General features: G+C 36.0%; 1 protein-coding gene across 4 annotated transcripts in view; it reads right to left on the bottom strand.

Moving 5' to 3' along the window:
- The window catches only part of LOC111513790 (GTPase-activating Rap/Ran-GAP domain-like protein 3), a 574,796-nt gene that overhangs the window by 177,793 nt on the left and 375,694 nt on the right, over positions 1–21,309 (bottom strand). Inside the window, exon 2 of one of the 4 annotated variants that reach the window (XM_074169580.1) lies at positions 11,605–11,787. The exons of the other annotated variants lie outside the window; for them this stretch is intronic. Coding sequence (XP_074025681.1) covers positions 11,605–11,780 — 176 coding nt within the window. The 5' untranslated portion in view covers positions 11,781–11,787. The remainder of the gene's footprint in view (positions 1–11,604; positions 11,788–21,309) is intronic. 4 annotated transcript variants of the gene reach the window in all.

The raw sequence follows: 21,309 nt of genomic DNA, 5'->3' as shown, positions 1-21,309 counted from the left end.
TCACAGTTTTGATTAATAACTGTTTTATCCAGGGTATATTTCCAAATGCATTTAAAATATCAAAAATTTTACCTCTACACAAAAAAGATGATCTGGAACAGCTTGACAATTACAGACCAATTTCTATTATCGTTATTTTTTCTAAGGTTTTTGAAATACTGCTAAAAGACAGACTTTCGAGATATTTGGAGAGATTTGAACTGTTGTCTTCAGCTCAATTCGGTTTCCGTAGAAAAAAATCTACAACAAAAGCCCTCCTAGAGATTTTAGAAAGCATAGTCGAGGGTTTGGAGAGACATGGTCATTCAGTACTTACCATGTGTGATCTCTCCAAAGCTTTTGATTGTGTTTCACACGAACTTTTAATAGAAAAACTTACATTCTATGGCATTAGAGGCACGCCGTTGAACCTGTTCAAGTCTTACTTAGAAGGTAGACAACAGTTTGTCCATCTTAACAACAGTTCTGATTCAGAACTGAAAATCATAAAACATGGAGTACCGCAAGGTTCTGTTCTTGGACCCCTGTTCTTTATCATCTACATTAATGACCTATGTTTTCACATGAGGACGAAATGTCAAATTGTCCTATTTGCGGATGATACCTCTTTCATCAGTTCAAACAGCAACATTTCACGTCTTCTTGATAATGCTGAAACCTTATGACTAAAGCGGAAGTTTGGTTCTCTGCCAATAACCTTCGACTGAATAAAGGGAAGACACAAAACCTCATAATTTCCTGTAATAATCAGATCACGTTAGGTAAGCATTGTAAATTGCTTGGGGTTGTTTTAGATGATCGTTTGAACTGGACTCCTCATATAGATATATTGAGTAAGAGACTATCCAGTCTCTTATTTTTGCTTAGACAGCTCAGGTACTGCCTCAATTTGAGCATGTTAAAAAATGTTTATTTTGGATTATTTCATTCTGTGATCAGCTATGGTGCGATTCTGTGGGGTAATGCTGTTGATTCCTCAAAAATATTCAGGTTACAAAAACGCGCAATAAGACTATTAGCTGGGGCTAGGTATAGAGACCACTGTCAACCACTGTTCAAAACAATGAGGATTCTACGACTCCTTTGTGTGTATATATACTAAAATTTACTAGAAATCCATTCAGAAAGGCAGAATATACAAAAAGTTTCTGGCCTGCATCATTACACTACCCGGGCTGCTACGGCTGATGATTTAGTATTGCCACGTTACAGGTTGTCCAAATCTGAGAAAAATTCATTAAATTTTAAACTATATAATAAATTGCCCTGCGAATTTAGATCTATGAACGAGAAATTGTTCAAAATTAATGTAAAAAATTATCTTCTCAAACATTGTTTTTATTCTAGAGACGAGTTTATTCAGACAAAAATTCAATTTTGACGTGTATTACCCAATTTATGTGTGATATATTTTATATTGTATACCTGAAGGCTTTTAGATAATGTTATTATGTATTCATTCAATATGATATATTAATTGTGATTGACTTGCTATAAACCATATCATGTATGAGTTACATAGTTAAATGAATATCTATCTATCTATCTATCTATCTATGTAGAGTATTTAATGAGAGACATCCAGATCGTCCTCGTATTAGCTGCGGTACGGTAAATAAAATAAATAAAATATTCAATTAAACTGGTGCAGTATCAAAAAAGATGTTAAAAAGTAATCCTGTACAAAGACGAAACAGGAATGACAGGAATGATCAAATCATTTTAGATTATTTCGGAAATGATCCTAATGCCAGTATAAGGAATGCCACTTTAGATTTGAATATTTCACGAGAAACTATTCGGAGATGTCTCAAGGCGAAGAATATTAAACCTTTCAAGACAAAATTTTTACACACACTTCAAGAAGGCGACGAAGCAAGACGCCTGGAATATTGTTTATGGGCCCAAGGGGAATATTTAAACGATAGAAATTTCCTAAAAAATATTTCATATACCGACGAAGCCACTTTCACTACAAATGGAGGTGTCATCACAGAATTGTCGCTATTGGGCAGCGGATAATCCTAACTGGGTAATAAACTGTAAAAGCCAGTATTCCCAAAAAATCAACATCTGGTGTGGGATATTGAACGAACGAATTATTGGTCCCTTCTTTTTTGAGGAAAACAATAATGCGCAGAGGTTTCCAGAATGTTTTAACACAGAGTTTTGGGATGTTATTCACGAGCTGCCAATCAATGAACAATCAAAATTAATTGTCCAGTTAGATGGGTGTTCAGTTCATTATGCCAGAGCTGTGAGGCAATGGCTTAACGAACATTTTCCAAACCGATGGATAGGCCGTGGTAGTTCGTTTATAGAGTGGCCACCCAGATCTCCAGACCTCACAGTTTTGGACTTTTTTCTCTGGGGACTTCTCATACAAAAGGTTTACAAAAACCGCTCAAGAGATAGAAATGAACTTTGTGCAAGAATTCGACAGGTTTGTGCAGATATTAGCCCTCAAGAACTAAGGAACGTAATCAGAAACATTCGTAAGCGCTACGACACATGTATCGAAATACGTGGTGGATTAGTAGAGGCTACTATAATATGAGTTAGAATTAATTGTTGCACTGAATCGAAACGTTTCAATAATTAGTTATAAGTTACGTTTATTAAATTTTTTTGCTTCATTGTTAGTTCAATTGTGTGAATGTAATTCAGTTATTTTCATTAAAAATATTTACGCTATTTGTTCTTTTTTCATCTGGCGGCACTTTATTGTTGAAATCATAAAAAAAATGATATATTGTGACTGTTAGCTGTGTGAGTTTTCGAAGTTGTCATAACTTTGTTAATAATGAATATTTTTCAATGAAATTTTGGTCACACCTATTTATAGGCACTCTGAATCCAGTGGGGTAGTGATTTTTCAATAAAAAAATCGCCAATAAAAAATCCCGATTTTCGACTAAGAAAAAATATCGTACTGTGCCCTGAAACTTCAATAAACATTTCCAATTTTGTCCCAAGGTAGACCTTTTAGTACTTGACATTTAAAAAAAAAATCATCGAAATCGATTTACAACTTCAAATTTTAGGGGGGTGTTTCCATTGAAAATGGGTCACACTGTATATTATAGAGAATAATTTCATAGAAATATTTTTTATATGAACAAAAGTGTTCTAAACAAGTCTTACTCTGGTTTGCAATAACCTAAAGTTGACAATCAAACCTGTGATAATCTGAATTTTCAGTGTCATCAATATTTCAAAAGGAATGGATATGTGATAATATCAATATAATGTTGAAAACAGTGAATTGAATGATATGAAATTTCTTTCAAATTAAAATAATGTTCATACATATTGGTTTGCGACCACTTAAGCTCAAGCACAAATGTGAAATATTGTATTGAAACTGATTATCCACAGTTTTCAAAAAGATTGAAAAGTATTTGTCAGACGACATAATAATCAATCAACTAGTTTCCTTCCAATGATTACTACTTTTGGTGTACAGCTACCTACTTGAAACAAATACTAAAACATTATTTGAAGTTGAGCACGTACTTTGATCGGTGATTTATGGTGAGATTCAGTTTCAAGATCAAAAACCAAATTCAACATCACAATCGACTATTGATTAGAATCGGTCCGTTTCTTGGGACTTACTGTCGACTCTAAATTCTTATGTCGTATCAGATGGAATTTGCCGATACTGATGAAAATCACTAATTCAAGTAACACTTCATGACGGAATTTCTACTAAACAGTTTACAAAACGGCAACACATGTTACACTATGCATTGACTTCCTCAGACGTGTTCAATAAACAAAATGAAGTGAACCATTCGAATATCAATGTCCACTTTTGGTGTGCAGCTACTTGAAACAAACATCAAAACCATCAAAATAATCAATATTTGAAAAAAAATATTTATTTCATATCATGAATCTATTAGCCGAATGAAAATCATGAAATTATTGTAAATATTTTCAAAATACTGAAACGCTGCTTGATGAAAATTATAACTTTTTGGAAATTATCAGCTATAATATCCCAAGGACATTGATAACTAACGAAATAATTTTATCACAGTTTTCGAAAGCACGTTATTTGGTAACATCCCGACGCCGAAGGCGGAGGGATGTTACCTAAAATAACGTGCTTGAGGAAGTTGTGATAAAATTATGAGTTATTTATCAATGTTCGAGGGATATTCGGTGAGAAAATTTTTTGCAATTCGAACAAAATTATTTATTGAACACACAGTTATTAAAAGAACAATTCGTATATCGAGGAAGTGACATTTTCGAAATAAATTGAATTACTGAAATGTCAAACAACTTTATTGTGTTGGTTGCTTAGCAATGTCATGACATAAGTGATAACTACCCGTGAAAACTATCCATGGGTAGTTATCAGTGTAATGATGGTTTCATTGGTTATTTCGACACACATGACTAGAAATAGACAAATTTGATAGGATAATTTTTTTGGCAAAAAATTTTCGCGAAAATAATGGGAGTTTCATATCAAGTTTCCATTAAAGGTTCAATATGCAGAAGTCATCAAAAAATGTTTCCTTCGTTAAAGTTATAGATACATTTGTGATGTGCTATTTGAAATATTCTTCATCATACAGAGTACCTACCAAGTAGATGCGCTGCGTATCAAAATCCGTTTTTTTTAACAAATGGCACATTTAGATTTCATCAGAAAAGCACTTCGAAAAAAATTGAGACTATTAAATAATGTCAAAAGGCTGAATGAAACCTCAAATCATTTCTTTTCTTTTTTTAGATAGAACACCTTTTCAACATTGAAATGAGTATATTTTTAAGAGAGATTAATTTTTGGCTGAATTTTATCAAATAAGTGAAGGTCATTACGTACTGTCATCTATGGCCTGAGTAGAATGAACTCATTCGTGACATAAAGTTGTAATCGTAATTTAATGAATGATTTGAGTGTTTTTTCCTATAATGTTATCCAGATTTGGTACTGAAGAGCTGAATCTTACGGCGAAACGTCGGATTCCTTCCAGTGAGGATGACAGTGTTGAATGTAAGTGAAATTTCACCTCTTTCATTTACTATATTGTGTAGCAATCCTGTGACTGATGTCTGATTCATTTCCATGTTTGGAATACAAACTATTTAGAGAATTCTTTATGTATAATTCAGTTTTCATATAAAATTTTTGTTTCGAAAATATTTTTCTTTCGTGTAATTCAAAGTTTATACGGAAGTATCTGTTTCGAGAGGATTTTCCTTCTAGTTTGTGTCTGAAAGTTACTTCTTTGCATGATCTACACATCGTGTGGTGAGTTATTTTTTTTAAATTGCATCATCTGAAATGTTTTTAAATTTATTTAATTTTCATAAAGATGGAAAGCCAAAAACCTTTTTTCCCCAGAACACCTTTTATTGCCCATTTGATTCCCCCATGAAATTTTTTTTTTAAAAATGATCACTTCTATGAGTCTATACTTGGTAAAAAATACACAAAAAATATTTTGAATTCAATATTATTGACAATGTTATTTTTCTCAGCGAAAAATTTTCAAAAATAATAATTCTACAAATGTTTTGAAGATTGTATTGAAGAAATGACTGTAACTGTCAATGTGTTCCTGTGAAACAGGGCATACCAGTAAATGTAAAATATAAAATGGTAGGTGCTTCGCCACAGAAATTGTCTGGACCGACAACCTATGTGCATTCAACGGAATGAGCCGAACGCGAGTAATCTTCCAACAAGAAGAAAAAGCCCTTTCCGTGTAAGACAGGTTGAAAAGTCTGGTTCGGTTTTATTGACGCACTTTTCAAGTACGATGACGGGCACTTCATCAGGACCACCCAACCAGCAAAATTGTTTTATAATTTCATGGTGCTGCAACAGTTTTATTTTGTTGGTATTTTATAATTACTTTCAAAATGCTATTTGATTATATTAGACATAATAGAATTGTAAGCAATATAATTGTTTTATAAATTTGTCATAGAAACGTTTATAAAATAAAATTAAGAATCCTTTATAAAATAGTCACGAAATTATCACAGAAACGTTTTTACAATTAACTTATTAAAAATATTTTCCTGTAAAAGTAAATTGTTTTGTAGCAGTTGTATAGCACTTTTCTGTGAGGTTTTTATGCTCTTTATGAAACTATGTCGAAATTATTTTATAACTGCTTCCTGTAGCTTCAATGAAATTATTTTAGTGCAATGCTTTCGACAACAATTTTGTTTTCATTACCATATTGTCACTTTAATGATAATTTCCCAAACATTTCGTAGTATGATATATTTACTATACAATTCCAAAACAATAAAAATAACTGTTATAAAATCAAATTGCTTCCGCTAATATAAATTTGCTATCGCCAAGAATAAAATGGAGCATTTGAGAAGAACCAGCTGATATTGATTTTAGAGGTCGTTATTTGACTAGCGTCCCAATAAATATATATACCTAATAATGTCGTGTAATATTGATCATCGGAAAAAAATTAAGAAAAGTGGTTCGTTTTAGACTAAGGCTCGCGTTACCTAGTGCTTCAATTTTGTTCTTGCTAAAAACAGGAAAAGGTTGTTGATGATTAAAATCCGCACCATGTTTATATACACTCAAATCATCAGTTCAACACTTCTTTGCAATTCAGCCTTTATAATGGATGGAAGAAGCTTCTTAGCCAAAACATCCCGACAGATAATATTTATCCAAACAATACGTGAGAAATCCCGTCTTCATTTTTATAGAAATCTATAACTATAAAAGAAGTCCGACCCTGCCGCAATACCATCACTCCTAGAACTAAGTGTTTCTCAACAGTTTTATAGTGGTAACATAAAAGCTAAAACACACTAACACTCTTGCTATTGATACAAAATTATTTTATAGAACGACCCCATTTTAAAATGATAGCAATTCGGAATACTGCCATTAGATGAGTTGAAAATATGAATTACTGCACATATAGTGATATTTATAGATAAAAAGTATATAGATATTATATAATTATATTATTTAGAACAAACAAAGTTGATTTGCGACTAGAAAATTGAAACGGCGACAGAGTAAATTTTGGTATAATTAATAATTTTTTCCAAAATTTCAATAAATGGATTGCGCGCTTAAATTTTACTAATAATAGGCTATATATTTGTTAATAAAGTTTTATTCGCACAGTTAAAATATCAATCTTTGAAGCATAAACAATGTCTCTAACAGTTTTGTAAGTACAGAAGTGAAATTATTAAAATGGCACAAACGTTTCGATTTGTTAGTTTTTAGTTGGTGACATATCTATAATATTTTCCTAGTGTCCAATACAAAATTACTTTTTAACACTATTTTATCGTTATCGTTTTATGTTTCATAAAGCTTACTTGGAATTACCGAAAAACTGTTATAAAATTGTATTTAAATTATTTTATAGTAACTGCCGAAATGTTTATAAAACTGTATTGTAGTGTTTGTAGAAGGCCTTACAAAATATTGATAAAGACTCTGATGTTCTATGAAACGGTGCCAATTTCCTATTTATAGCTGTTTTATAAATACATTGAAAACATTTCTGGGACAAATTCAGTTTTATAATTTGTTTTTCCGAAACGTTTTCACAACCACTATGAAATATAAAATTGCTAGTTGGGCAGACACCTTTATGATATTGAGCTGTTTCAATCGCCTGACTAGAACGTTGCCGAAAAGTAATTGTCAGCATTGTGGATTCTAGTGTGGAAATAGTGGGAGGGGCCTTTTCCAGACTGTGGAGTGGGACGCAAATTGTACAGCTAGTAGATTTGCTTTTTCTATTGCTGTGGTTGCAATTGAACCTTGAATCTTGCACTTTATGTATCTACGGAACGGCTTGCGTTTGCGTTACTTCCCTGATACTCAATCTATAAATCCATCTGCAACAATTTTGAAAAGTGTCACTCCATATGTCGGAGTAAGAACAATTGTATATTAACGCGCCAGATGTGTAAACTGATGATGTAGCTCGTAGAAATGCACTACTGCCTGCGAAAACTCTATTCATTCTGGTCGAAATGAACAATGAGATTGGCATTACTCAAGAGGAATTTCCACCAAACAGGTAGGTAGGTGGGTAGGTCTAGAGTGAGTGGGTCTATTCGACCCTCCACCGTAAACCATAAGGGTTTATTGTGGCTCACACCTATTCACACTTGGCCAGATATACCCAGCTTCTTGACGAAGCCGATTAGTTTGTATGGTGAGTGGTCTTTCAGGTCAGATGGTGAGAGTACGGATCTGCCGAACTCAAAGAACCTGATTCGGTCCCCAGCGGGGCAGGCACAAAGTATATGCTCTGCAGTTTCATCATTTTCCAGACAGAGGCGACACACATTGTCTTCCGACAGTCCAAGTCTCTGCATGTGATGACTCAAATGACAGTGACCTGTACGAAGGCCTGTTAGACATCGCAGTTCATCCCTACTGTAGTCCAACAACTGTTTGGAATCAAGCTTCGAAGGGTGAATAAACGCCTTGGAATGAGCTAATCCTGGAAGATTCTGCCAGAAGTCCATAACTCTTCTAGCCATCCAGGTGTTAAGTGTTTGTTTGGCAAAGCCCAAAGCGATGCCAATGCCAGGTTGTGGTCCAATGAAGCCGCTTGCAGCACCCTCTTTTGCAAGAGAGTCAGCAGCTTCATTGCCTTCCAGGCCAATATGGCCAGGAATCCAGACCAGAGATAATCTGTTTAGTATTCCTATCGATGAGAGTATTTTTTTGCAGTTTGCTACCAATTTAGACGTTGCTCGGTAGGAGCCAAGAGCTTCCAACGCCGCTTGACTGTCCGAGAATATTTTTATTGACTTGTGAGTGAGGTTGGATTTATCCAATCTCTCCGCACACAATTCAATAGCGTAAATTTCCGCTTGAAATACAGTCGCATAGGTTCCTAGGCAGGTAGATAACTCGGTCCTGGGTCTGCGACTGAAAACACCTGCACCAAAACCGGAAGGTGTTTTTGATCCATCTGTGAACCAACAACTATCTGCTCTTAAAATTTCCTTTTCCCGCAGGTTCCAGTCCTCTCTACTCGGGAATAGTACTTTATAAGGCAGTTCGTAGTTGACAGTTGGGGGCATAAAGTCAGAGGTCATTTCCAGAATGCTGTGATTTCCAATATGAACTAACAGTCTGTTGCACTCTGCATTGAAATGATTTGTGCAATTGGCAATGTGCACAAGTCTGTATGCAGTCCATCTAGCCTCTCTTTCCAGAAAAATGTGGAGAGGAGATAGATCTAGAAGGATCTCCATGGCCGCTGACGGTGTGGTACTGATGGCAACACTGATAGCCAGACAAGCCTGTCTCTGTAAGCCAGAGAACTTCGCTTGGGCCGTTTTCTGTAAAGCCTTCGGCCACCAAGCGATTGCACCCTACGTGATCATTGGTCTGACAATCATCACATAAATCCAATGGATTTGTTTGGGACCTAAACCCCAAGTTTTACCGGAAATCCATCGACATGTCCATAGAGACAGTTTGGCTTTGTGTAAAACTTTTTTCAAGTGAGCGTTCCAGGTGAGTCTTCTATCAAGAACAAAGCCAAGATATTTCACCTCCGTTCCAAATGGAATGACCACACCATTGAAGGAAAGTGGCGTTAGATTGTCCAATTTCCTTCCTTCCTTAACACAGTTTTGCTGGGGTTGACAGACATCTGCTCCCTCAGGCACCAACTGTGAACAACGTGCAAGGCGCTTTGGAGGATATTACAAGCTACCTTTCCCGAACCGGTTCCTTGCCAGGATGACAAGGTCATCTGCATAAGCTTGCAGATCAATATTTCTTCTGTCGAGGGCATCAAGCAGACTATCCACCAGGAGCGACCACAGAAGGGGAGATAGTACCCCTCCTTGAGGGCAGCCCCTGGTGACCCTGAACCTGATAGCCTCGCCTTGAAGAGTCGTAGTTTCAGTTCTGTTTACTAGCATGGCATAGATCCAGCCAGTTATGGTCGATTCTATACCCTTTCTAGCCAGAGACAATCCTATAGATTTAGGTAGCGCATTGTCAAATGCTCCTTCAATATCAACAAATACATCAACCGCAATCTCCTTGTTGTCTGTCCACCAAACAGACTCGCTTGCTACTAATTTCGTTTTCAGAAACAAAAACAAAAGACTTGTTTTAGCTTCGAAAACAAACACAAATCCCATCGAACAGACAAAAATTAGTCTGAGTCGCGTGTTTTGTTGTAAAATGTTCTCTATCACCTCCACTACAAAATCAGTTTCCATCATGCCTTCTCTACACAATGTTTTTATAATGGGCTGCGATTTTTTATAATTGTATCTTTGGAGACAAAGCAAAAAAAAACAGGTGAGATCGTTGTTGAAAAGACGAATATATTATGGAACAAATGAAATTGTAGCAGGTCTTGATAAATGACATATGAATAGATGGAACTGAGTTCATCGTTTCGTACTTCTCTAAAATCTCTAAGAATGTCTCATCACGGATTCGAGGACTTGTTGAATGTAGTTGAACAAAAATTTTCAAACAGAATACAAGTTATAGATATGTTATATATGAATAGTTGCTTGTTGACGCCGACCGTTTTCACGTAGCGAACTCTGTTTACAAAAACAAAGACAAAACACCGAAAAATTTTGATCTCTCCGCCTGTCAACAGGGCATTTTGTTGTTGACAAAAACATTCGCCCGCGACACGAAGTCTCCAAAATATTTATTATTTTTACAACTCAAGTTTGTGTTCTGTCAAAATCGACATAGTTGCTGTTTTCTTGTGGTTTTGTCCGGTTAGTAGAAATCCGCCTCCATCTGTCTGTTTTACTGATGTTAGATTAGTTGAAAAGTTCGCAAAATTTGAGTTCTCTGTCACAGAAAATTATTACTGAGATGTCAGTCGCTTCATAATTTCACCTATTGTAATTTACGTGTCACCCAAATTTATAGTTTGAAAGTCATGAATAATTGAGTTGAACAAAAAAGAATTGTTCAATTCTAGTAAATATCTCAAATTCTATTACGGATATTAATGATTTGAAAAATAGATCTTCAATAGCCGCTATACACGAACATGCTCTACGAATTGCCAATCCTCACTAACACATGCAAACTATCGAACATGTTAGGACGTGTATGGTGATTTTGACAAGCATGCTATGGACCAACAAATTTAGGTGTGCTGATCCGCCAGCAATTCTACATGGAGTAAATCTGTAGTGGACAATTGTACAATGGCATTCCCACTATTTTTTTACTGAATGTTTGAAATTTAAATTTTGGCAAAGGAAAGGAAGGCTGTATCAATGATTTATTTCAATACATTTTGAACAGAGTACAAGTCAACTCCCAATTTCATTACAGAATTTTAAAGGAGTTGAACTGTAAAGTAGAAGGTTGAAAGAAAGATATGAAATTTTATGTACAGAAACAGATTCTCAGAATTGAAAATCGACTTTTTTAACAAATTGTCAAACTATATTTCTATGAGGAAATACGGTTTTTACTTCGTTATAGGTTCCGTACCATATAACTTCTTAAATATTCTGAGAAGAGTTGATACACTAGCTAATTCCTGAAAAAAATATTTCATTTGGTGCATTTCACCTCTATTATAATTCAAAGACTAATCCTAAAATTCTTACATTGCACTGCTGGCTCTCCTGTGAAAAAGCTTGAAAGCACTGACATCTCTCGGTGGTTTGCTTCTGAAACTTGTTACACAAACACTTTTCGATCTGTCTCTGTCCCTCGCAGCTTGATCTTCGGCTGTTCTTTCACCTCGAAGTCGTTGCATCAATCGCATATCGAGGCACAACATCACTCACCTTGAAACGCCATTAGAAAAGTTAGTTTTATTTAATTTTCAATTGAAAGAGTGGCTCGAAGTTGAAATTTTGGGAGTATTCAATTGTCGGATCATAAAAAAACAATCTGAAATACTTGAGAAAATGAATATTTCGAAATGCAATCTTGAAATATTTTTCTCTCCCAACTCGCCTACACAGTTGGGTCTGGCAGATGGCTGCCGGAAAACAACTACTTCACTGGCTAATACCACGTTGGATATTGAATTATATCCGATAGACATTTATGCAAGATAGCTTACAGAGGTTGGTCTCGCAGATGTTTCCCGTTCATCTAGCAGCATGAAATCTGAAATGCTGAAATCAATCGAGTAGATCACTTACAGACCGGTTTCGAGTTATTACTTCTCATCAGTTCAGGAAAGATCAGACACAAACAGCAGTGTGTCTGACACTCGATTTATTTCAACTTTAATTTTTTATAAATGAAATTTTGACTAAGTAACAGAATTTTTGACAGTTCAAAGGATGATAGTTCTTTCAGTATAAAATTACTGCATAAAAAACGAGTTTAACTCTTCGAATTTCTCTTCAACCTCGAATTGTATCAAATATTCAGGTAAATCAGTATATCTTCTATAGATATTTTCACAGGAAGTGTTCAAGTGACTCTGCACATTTGATTCCACCTAGAGTGGTACATATAAGAAATACGCGACAGACTGTGGCTGCTCATCGTTTTGAGGTTCAACTCAGTACACCTCGAACTTTACTGTTTAAGAACTCTTTCATCTGGAGAACTGCGTTTATGTGGAATAAACTTCCTGGGTATGTTTTTCCAAATGGATTTAATCTCCAGCGATTCAAATCCAATGTGAATCGCAAATACCGTACAGGCACCGCTCTGGAAGCGATTTAACGATGTTCATGTAGTGCTTGTGTTTTGTCCTCAAAAAAAATATCAAATTTATCGAAATATTCACATATATTCAGTGGACATACTTGAAGACTGGCTGTAAATCAAATTAATTAAAAGAACAATTTGTTCAGGTCAGTCTCGACTCACCTACACTACAGGTGTAGGTTAATAGTAGAGCAGATACAGGGCTTCCATGACGTATTCCCTAGAAGACGTAATTAAGTTAGTGAGTGCGAAAGAGACGATTTTTCATTCATTATGATTATACCCTTATTTTTATAATTCAAACAAGTTTCTATCTCTCAGCTGAATCTATCCGATACTCATTCCATCCTTCTATGCATCGATCACGTCGCACACCTCTCTTTCGCAGTTACTAACGTAATTACGTCCCCCAGGGAATACGTCATGGAAGCCCTGTATCTGCTCTACTGTTAATCGACTGACACCTATCAGAGTACAACTATTTCCCTGGCTAATACCACGAAGGGCGTTAGATTATATCCAACAGGTGTCGTCAGTGCAGGTATCTTCAAAGACATATTTTCTGCATATGCTGTAGGCGATACAACTGCTGGTTAGAGGAATGATACTCTGAGGGGAATTCGATTTTTAATTATGGAATATCATCAACTTCAGGTTGATGCTGGTCACTACCTTGTACTGACGAGAGGTCAAATAGCCCGAAACCGGTCTGCAACTGTGCCCATTCCTATGATTGAAAATCGATTCCAGCAGTTGTATCGCCTACAGCATAGGCAGGAAATACTTCTGTGAAGATTCCTGCATTGACACCTTTTGGATATAATCCAACACCCTTCGTGGTATTTGCCAGGGGAATAGTTATTTTCTGATGGGTGTCAGTCCATTAATCTACAGTGTAGCTGAGTCGAAACAGGCCTGAACAAATCATTATTTCAGTTAATTTGTCGAAATAATATCCTGATATATTTGATAATAAACCAAAGAAGACATTTTATGTTTTTATATATAGAAATTTTCTGCTAATGTAACTTCATCTGTATATGGAGACCGCTTTCTATATGGATGCCAAAGAATTACAGAAATGGAAGGGATTCGTATCATTTGCGTAGGATCTACGAGCGTACATCCCACAGCTTTGAGTAGCTCGAAATTAAATTTCATGGTGTAGAAAAGCAACGGAAAAATCATTTCATACTGTTCACGTCTAAGTTATAATACGATTTTTCAATTTCGTCAGCTCATTCATCTTTTTTTTCTTTTATCTAATTTATTTTGCTTAGATTCATTTTCGATGGGGTTTGAAACTTCAAAACCGTTATTAATGAAACCAAAGAAATAGAGTTTTTAGGAATATGATTGGAGGGAAAACTTTGATCGCAGAGGTATCACCAAACTTCAATCTGAAGGCAAACAAAGCAACAGAAATTGAAAAAGTGAGTTAAGCTTGTCGCTCACTTGTGCGGCACAGCATGGCGCTGTCCGACGCCTGATGGCGACGGGTAGTAGCATCGCCCACTTGTCCAGCGACAACCAGCATACTGCTGTTTGTTCGATTTCAAGGGAAATAGTTACAAAAAAGAATGTTGTCGGTCCATCCCATTTATCAAAAGAGGGCAAATCTAGGAGAGTTTCATCATCTTTTCAACGATCTGAAAGAAGACGAGGAGAAATATTTTCAGTATTTCCGATCGGGGGGCTGGAATCCTGTCCGGCGGCGGACGGTCTTGGCTGTGCCGAGCCGGGATAGTGGGCGGTTGTCCATTCATTTTCATTGTTTCAATCCTATCCGTATTTTGACAGGACGTGCCGTGCTGTGCTGTGCCGGACAAGTGGGCGACAAGCTTTAATCTCCATTGAAGGATATGACTGGAGAAATGGTAGATAATTATGTTATCCATTGGCAAAGCATTATTCCAAAATGGTTGTGTTCGGACCAAATTTGAACAGAACATAAAATGAAAGTTTTGTTGATATACTTCGGTATTCATATTTATGCGAGCTCTGGTGAGAGGTAGGTACGTAGGTCTAAAGTGAGTGGGTCTATTCGACCCTCCACCGCAACCCCTAAGGGTTTATTGTGGCTCACACCTATTCACACATGGCCAAATGAGCCCAGCTTCTTAACGAAGCCGATTAGTTTGTATGGTGAGTGGTCTTTCAGGTCAGATGGCGGGAGTACGGATCTGCCGAACTCAAAGAACCTGATTCAGCCCCCAGCGGGGCAGGCACAAAGTATATGCTCTGCAGTTTCATCATTTTTCAGACAGAGGACACACACACTCTCTTCCGACAGTCCGAGTCTCTGCGTATCATGATTCAAATGACAGTGACCTGTAAGAAGGCCTCTTAGCCATCTTAGTTCATCCCTACTGTAGTCCAACAACTGTTTGGTGTCAAGCTTCAGAGGGTGAGTAAATGCCTTGGAGTGGGCCAATCCTGGAAGATTCTACCAGAATTCCATGAATCTTCTTGCCATCCAGGTGTTCAATCTTTATTTGGCAAAGCCCAAAGCGATGCCAATGACAGGTTCTGGTCCAATGAAGCCGCTTGCAGCAAGAGAGTCAGCAGCTTCATTGCCTTCCAGGCCAGTATGGCCAGGAATCCAGACCAGAGAAAATCTGTTTAGTCTTCCTATCGAGGAGAGTCTTTTTTTGCAGTTTGCTACCAATTTAGACGTTGCTCGGTAGGAGCCAAGAGCTTTCAACGCCGCTTGACTGTCTGAGAATATTTTTATTGACTTGTGAGTGAGGTTGGATTTATCCAATCTCTCCGCACACAAGCTCTGGTGAAAGAGAAGAATAGTATTTTATCTTGTTTCTGATTCAGCAGCTATTTATTTGCCGTATACATTTGTTTGTATGGAAAAACATGTAGGTTCGTTTTACGTTGTAGATGTGCAATAAAAAATTATTTTGAAATATTACAACCGGGGCGTCCGCACTGAGAATAAAAGGGGAGCGTTTACATATGAAAGTTACCTTTTCATCAGTTTTTCTCTGTACCGCTAAATTTTCAGAGCTCGTTTCGTATGTAGGTTTGTTTCATTTTGTTAGGTGTTAGGAATCACACGTTGAAAGGTAAGACCTCGTTAGTCCTTAGCTCGCACAAGTTTCTCAACTTCTGATAGTTGTCGTTTGTATGGGGGCGACAGCTGATTAACGAAAAAACAACAGACAGATGTTAATATGCCATAAGAAAGGATTTTCAAATATTTCATCTGGGGAGTACTCCGTGGGATGGAAGGAGCGAGTTACCTTTTCATCACTGTTTCTATATACGGCTATATTTTTGGAGGCTAAAATTTTGTATGTATGTTCGTTTTATATTATATATGTCTGATTAAAAAAATGGATTATTTCAAGTGGAGCGCCTTGGGGTAAAATGGAAGCGTTTATGTATGAAAATCACCTGTTTCTCCGTACCGCTATATTTTCGGAGGTTGAAATTTTGTATGTAGGTTATTTCCATGTTGTAGATGCGAAATGAAAAACTATTTTTGAATTATTCAAACTGTGGCGCCAGCTGCAGAGAAAAAAAAAGAGTTCATGAAATGAAGTTTTTTTTCATCACTGTTTTTTTGTACTGCTATATTTTCAAAGGCTGACATTTTTTATGTGTAAATGTACAATAAGAAAGCATTTTCGAATAATCGAACTGGACCTCCTCTCCCCTATGAAAATCACCTTTTCATCACTGTTTCTCGGTTCCGCTATAATTTTGGAGGCTGATATTCTGTATGTGTATTCGTTTTATGTTGTAGATGTGCAATAAAATAGGATTTTCAAATATTCCAACCGGAAAACCAGCCGCGGGGGAAAAGGCATGAACCTAACCTAACCTAACCTAACCTAATTACCACTGTTTGTTCATGCCCTCAAATTCCCGCTGGGTGAATTAACATTTAATATCAGCTATACACCTTCGCGGAGTCGGGGCGGGTTGCAAGTCAAAATATAACAAAGTTCACATTCTTTGATATTATATCAATTGTCATTCTCAAACCAGCATTTTTTCATTTCGGACCCTTCAGTCTTTTACTTTGTCTGGTGAACTTTTCTGTTCGCCTTCTATTACACCTCTAATGACTAAGCTTTGTTCATTCTTCAAATTGTGAAAGGGTAAATTTACAAAAAACAGCACGCAATATTGACTTTTTCACAAAAAAATTTTTTCGAAGAATGTTTTCAGGTTTAATTATTTGAATAAAAACATATCAGATTTTTTCTGTCAGTTATTTTGCCTTAACAAAAAAACACTAAGAAAAGTACTATTTCTTGAAATGTAGCCCTACTCTTAGAATTATTGATATTACATTATTCACTTCAGATATTCATCTAATATTGTGCCATTGTGGCAAGTTTATATATCTTATTTCAACTGAAGAATGAATATTGAATTTCAAACATAACTACATATGATAATATAAGAAGGATCCATTTACCCACAAAGTCGAATTCGAAAATAAATAATCATTTTTTAATTTGATGATGAATTAAAAACGATTCGTAGAAAAATAAACATACATTTTAAATGATCCTCGCAACTTTCCTCTGTTCCATTCAAAATATTGGCGTGCCCTTTTCACCGTACCATCTTCAATATAGCTGAAAACATTTCTGAATATATTCTGAAAGTTGATGGAATGAAAAACTTTGTAATAATTGATTCTGAGAAAGTTTGAGATACAACTTGTTCGCCTTGAATTCCAGGATAACAACAATTTGGGTAAGCAATAATTCAACGTTATAGGCTATTTTGAATAAAGTTGAATTAATTTGATTCAACATCTTTCTCAGAATTCTCCATTACTCAAATTAACATTTAGGCCTGTGAACTACATGGTCTAGTCGAATCGACTGGTTTGGTGTGTTACTTCTAAACTTTGTTCGCAAATTGATATACGAAACTTTGACATCTCAGCTTACTATCAATTTGCAGTTGCCAATTTAATTGGATTTGCTTCAAGTTACCTAGGCGACGAAGGACAGAAGTCAGTTTAATCGGAGTCATATGGCTAATTTAGTTCCACACTAATACTGGGAGTGATAAATTTCCAATTCATAAAAAAGACAACGATTTTAACAGCTCTCCCAGACATTTTCACAACACATATACCAGATTTTATTTCTTCAGTTCTTAATAGGTTCTTCATTCAAATTACTCGAAATAATTGTATATTCCTGAATCACCAGTTCAATCCGAAATATCAAATATTATATTACAATATGTACCTGTCTATGAGATGAATATATACAAAACCAAAACATGAAACTGCAACAGATGAAAAATGAAAACACACATTTGAAAACAATTTTTCCACTAATCCAAAGAAATTAGTTCAATTCTAAAGTAATCGTGAAAATATCAATTAACAAATAATATTCCGAACTGACGATTTTAGTAAATGCAAAACATTAACAGAATACTCGAACAAAATGTGATTTGTCACAGCTGGTAACAACGGAACAAACAGGTGGCGAACAAAATATTTCATCTGCGGTGTCTTGCGTTCGGGTATTCAATGATAAAACTGGGAATACCTTCATAGATGTTGAAGAACTGTAAAGATTGCATCCTCATAATAATTTCGTAGAATCGGAAGGCGAAATACTAGGATCAATATTGATTATATAACTTCAGTATTATTATTTTATGAAATCAACTCACCGGAGTTTATTCGACCGAAAATTTAATACAACGGCTTCAGTATCCATTCCTAGGATACACATTATCGTTCCCTGGAATGATGCAGATAAATTCTCCGAAATCAAAAGGTGAAATTCAATTCAAAATAAGTTCCTAAACAAACGCTCAAAGCTGCATTTACCTCTACAACTCTCCCAACTAATTTGAATATTTTTTGGAATTCCCTCTGAACTGTTCATAATTTGTTCGGTTTCAACTGAAAACAAACATTTATATCAACTACCACCGATGGAAACTACTTTATTCGCTTGGTTGATTCGTAGCTGAAATGTCCAGCTTCGAATGTCTGTATATAGTTTATTCAGTATGTGAAACGAAAGGAAAACATTATTTATGGGTAACTTTCGAAGAGTACTCGTAGATATAGAATAAGGACAACAAATTGATAAATTCAGATTCCAGAACTTGAAATACAAACATTGCGACTGGACATTTATCGGAAATAATGCAAGTATAGAATGAAGAAAATTACCATTGTCTAATTTCTACTAAGTTTATTTTTTTGTTACGACCGGTTTCAGTTTATTAGACCATTTTCAAGTAACTAGTTGCTAATAAACCGAAACCGGTCGTGTATATTCAATATGAATTTTTCCAAAATAAATAGACCATCAATCGAACAAATCGAACATTAGTGCAAATTTGAAACTTGAAACTTCTAGGTTATTAGTGGGGGTGTTTCCATTGATTACAACTAGTAAGTTCTGGTGGAAAACATAATTGACAATTCTAAGTGGAAGGGTTGTCTTTTATATTTCGGGATTGGAGAATAAAAACAAATATTAATAATCGAAAATCACTTGGTTTTGAAAAATATTCCCCATGAAGATATATACATTTTTCCATGCGTTTGAACCAATTGTCGAAGCACTTCTGCCACTCTGATTGAGGTATCTCCGAAACATGCATTCTGAATGCAGCAACTGGTTCTTCAAGTGTTGAAAAACGTTGACCTCTTAGTTTGTTTTTTACGTGCGGGAATAAAAAGAAGTCATTCGGTGCCAAGTCAGGACTATACGGCAGATGACTCATCAAATCGATGTTTTGGGTGCTCAAAAATGCAGTTGTTTGAGCCGATGTATGAGAGCTCGCATTGTCGTGGTGAAGAGTGATCCGTCTTCGGCAGTTGGTTATACTGATTTCTTGGAAGACAACTGGCAAACAAATGGTTGTGTATCACTCAGAATTGACTGTTCAGCATTGTTCTAGTGGTACGGTTGCGGCATGTCCAGTTTTTTCCGAAAAAAAAGGCGACCCTTTGCTTGGAAGTGCTTCGTGTGCGAACTACTTTTGTTGGATTTGGCTCATCTTGAAACACCCATACAGTCGACTACTGCTTACTTTCGGGCTCATACGCGTAAATCCACGATTCATCACCTGTCACGATGTCATAGACGTATTTCGAAGCACCACAACCGTATTTTTTGAGCATTTCCTTCGACCAATCGACACGAGCCTTTTTTGAGCGATTTACAAATTGTGTAGGATACAACGCGAACAGTTTTCTGTGCCTGACTTAAATAAAATATACCATCTCATGACGTGCGTCAGGTAGTGACTAATACTAAATCTTACAGCTTGGCAGACCAGTTGAGAAAAAACTTTGGGTGAACAGACACTTATAATATGAGTCATTCAAATATTTCGAAAATTAGTATTAGTGTTAGGAATCACACGTTAAAAGGTAAGACCTCGTTAGTCCTTAGCTCGCACAAGTTTCTCAACTTCTGAGAGTTGTCGTTCGTGTGGGGGCGGCGGCTGATTAACGGAAAAACAGATTTTAAACAGAGGTTGTTCGTATCAGAACAGATGTGAGAATAATACAAATAAAGCATGTCAGTGGGGATGAAGATATGACCCCAAATGAAAAACAGTTGATTTGATATGTAATCAACTTTTTTGTTCTACGAGAGTCGAGAATGGGAATGTGGGTTTACTACAGATTCACTACAATTTTTATGTAAGTACCGTAAGATTTGAGAAGAGTGAAAATATTTTCAGGTCATTTTTTCGTGGCTCTCGGGCATGCGTGTAATTTCAATTAGTTTCTTGAAAACTGAGCACGATAAAAGAAAAACCACGCGAACAGATGGTTGTGATGACAATTGCTTGATCCGACGTCGATAGTTGATATACAACTTGGAAAAAAATAGTGGTACACAATGATTTTTTTTATGAATATCAATCAGATAACTCTCTGTGATGCCACTGATATAGTTGTTTCAAATTTAGCTTCCTCGAAAGAAGTTATTTTAATGCTATCAAAATTATCAAACCTGATAATAATCGGCGAAATATCTTTTGTGCAATTAATTCAAAACCGCTTTTTCATCACAACCTTCACATCCTGTTTTTCGAAAAACGAAGCTATTTGATTTTATTTGAAATATGACAATGAATCACCCTCCAAATTTGAAGTCACCTCTTGAGTTACCCTCCGTATATCCGGGTGATTCATTACCAGGGGTAATGAGGTTCATCAAATGTGTTCTCTGTATCAGTCGATTGATTCCGGCAGCAAAAAAATTGTGTTCGGGATTTGATGAAATCGACGAAGGTCGTTTTCACCTGGTCCTGATTAGTGAAGTTTCTACCAGTGAGGAATTTATTGAAATGTATGGAAAAATTATAGTCGGCTGGCGGGGGGTCTGGAGAATATGGTGGGTGAGTTAGAACTTCGAAGACAATTTCGTTTGATTTTTGTACGATGATTTGTGTCATAGAGGATCCACTCTTCATCACACGTGAGGCTCCGATCCCTAAAAGGATCACTTTGGTTACGCAAAAGCACAGAAGAATAGACTTTGAAACCTGACAATTTCTGTCGATCGTTCAAATCGTGGAGCACCCACTTTTCGAACTTTTTGAGCTTTCCAATATGTTTCAAACCATCAAAAACCACATGGAAGCTGACACCCAGTTCTTTCGCCATC

The sequence above is a fragment of the Leptinotarsa decemlineata genome, unplaced genomic scaffold, assembly GCF_025532065.1.
Source record: "Leptinotarsa decemlineata unplaced genomic scaffold, Ldec_3_MD MMD2_P_RNA_scaffold_5, whole genome shotgun sequence".
Taxonomy (NCBI): Eukaryota; Metazoa; Arthropoda; class Insecta; order Coleoptera; family Chrysomelidae; genus Leptinotarsa; species Leptinotarsa decemlineata.
Note: the sequence above shows the minus strand (reverse complement) of the source record. Positions and strands in the feature narration are given on the sequence as shown.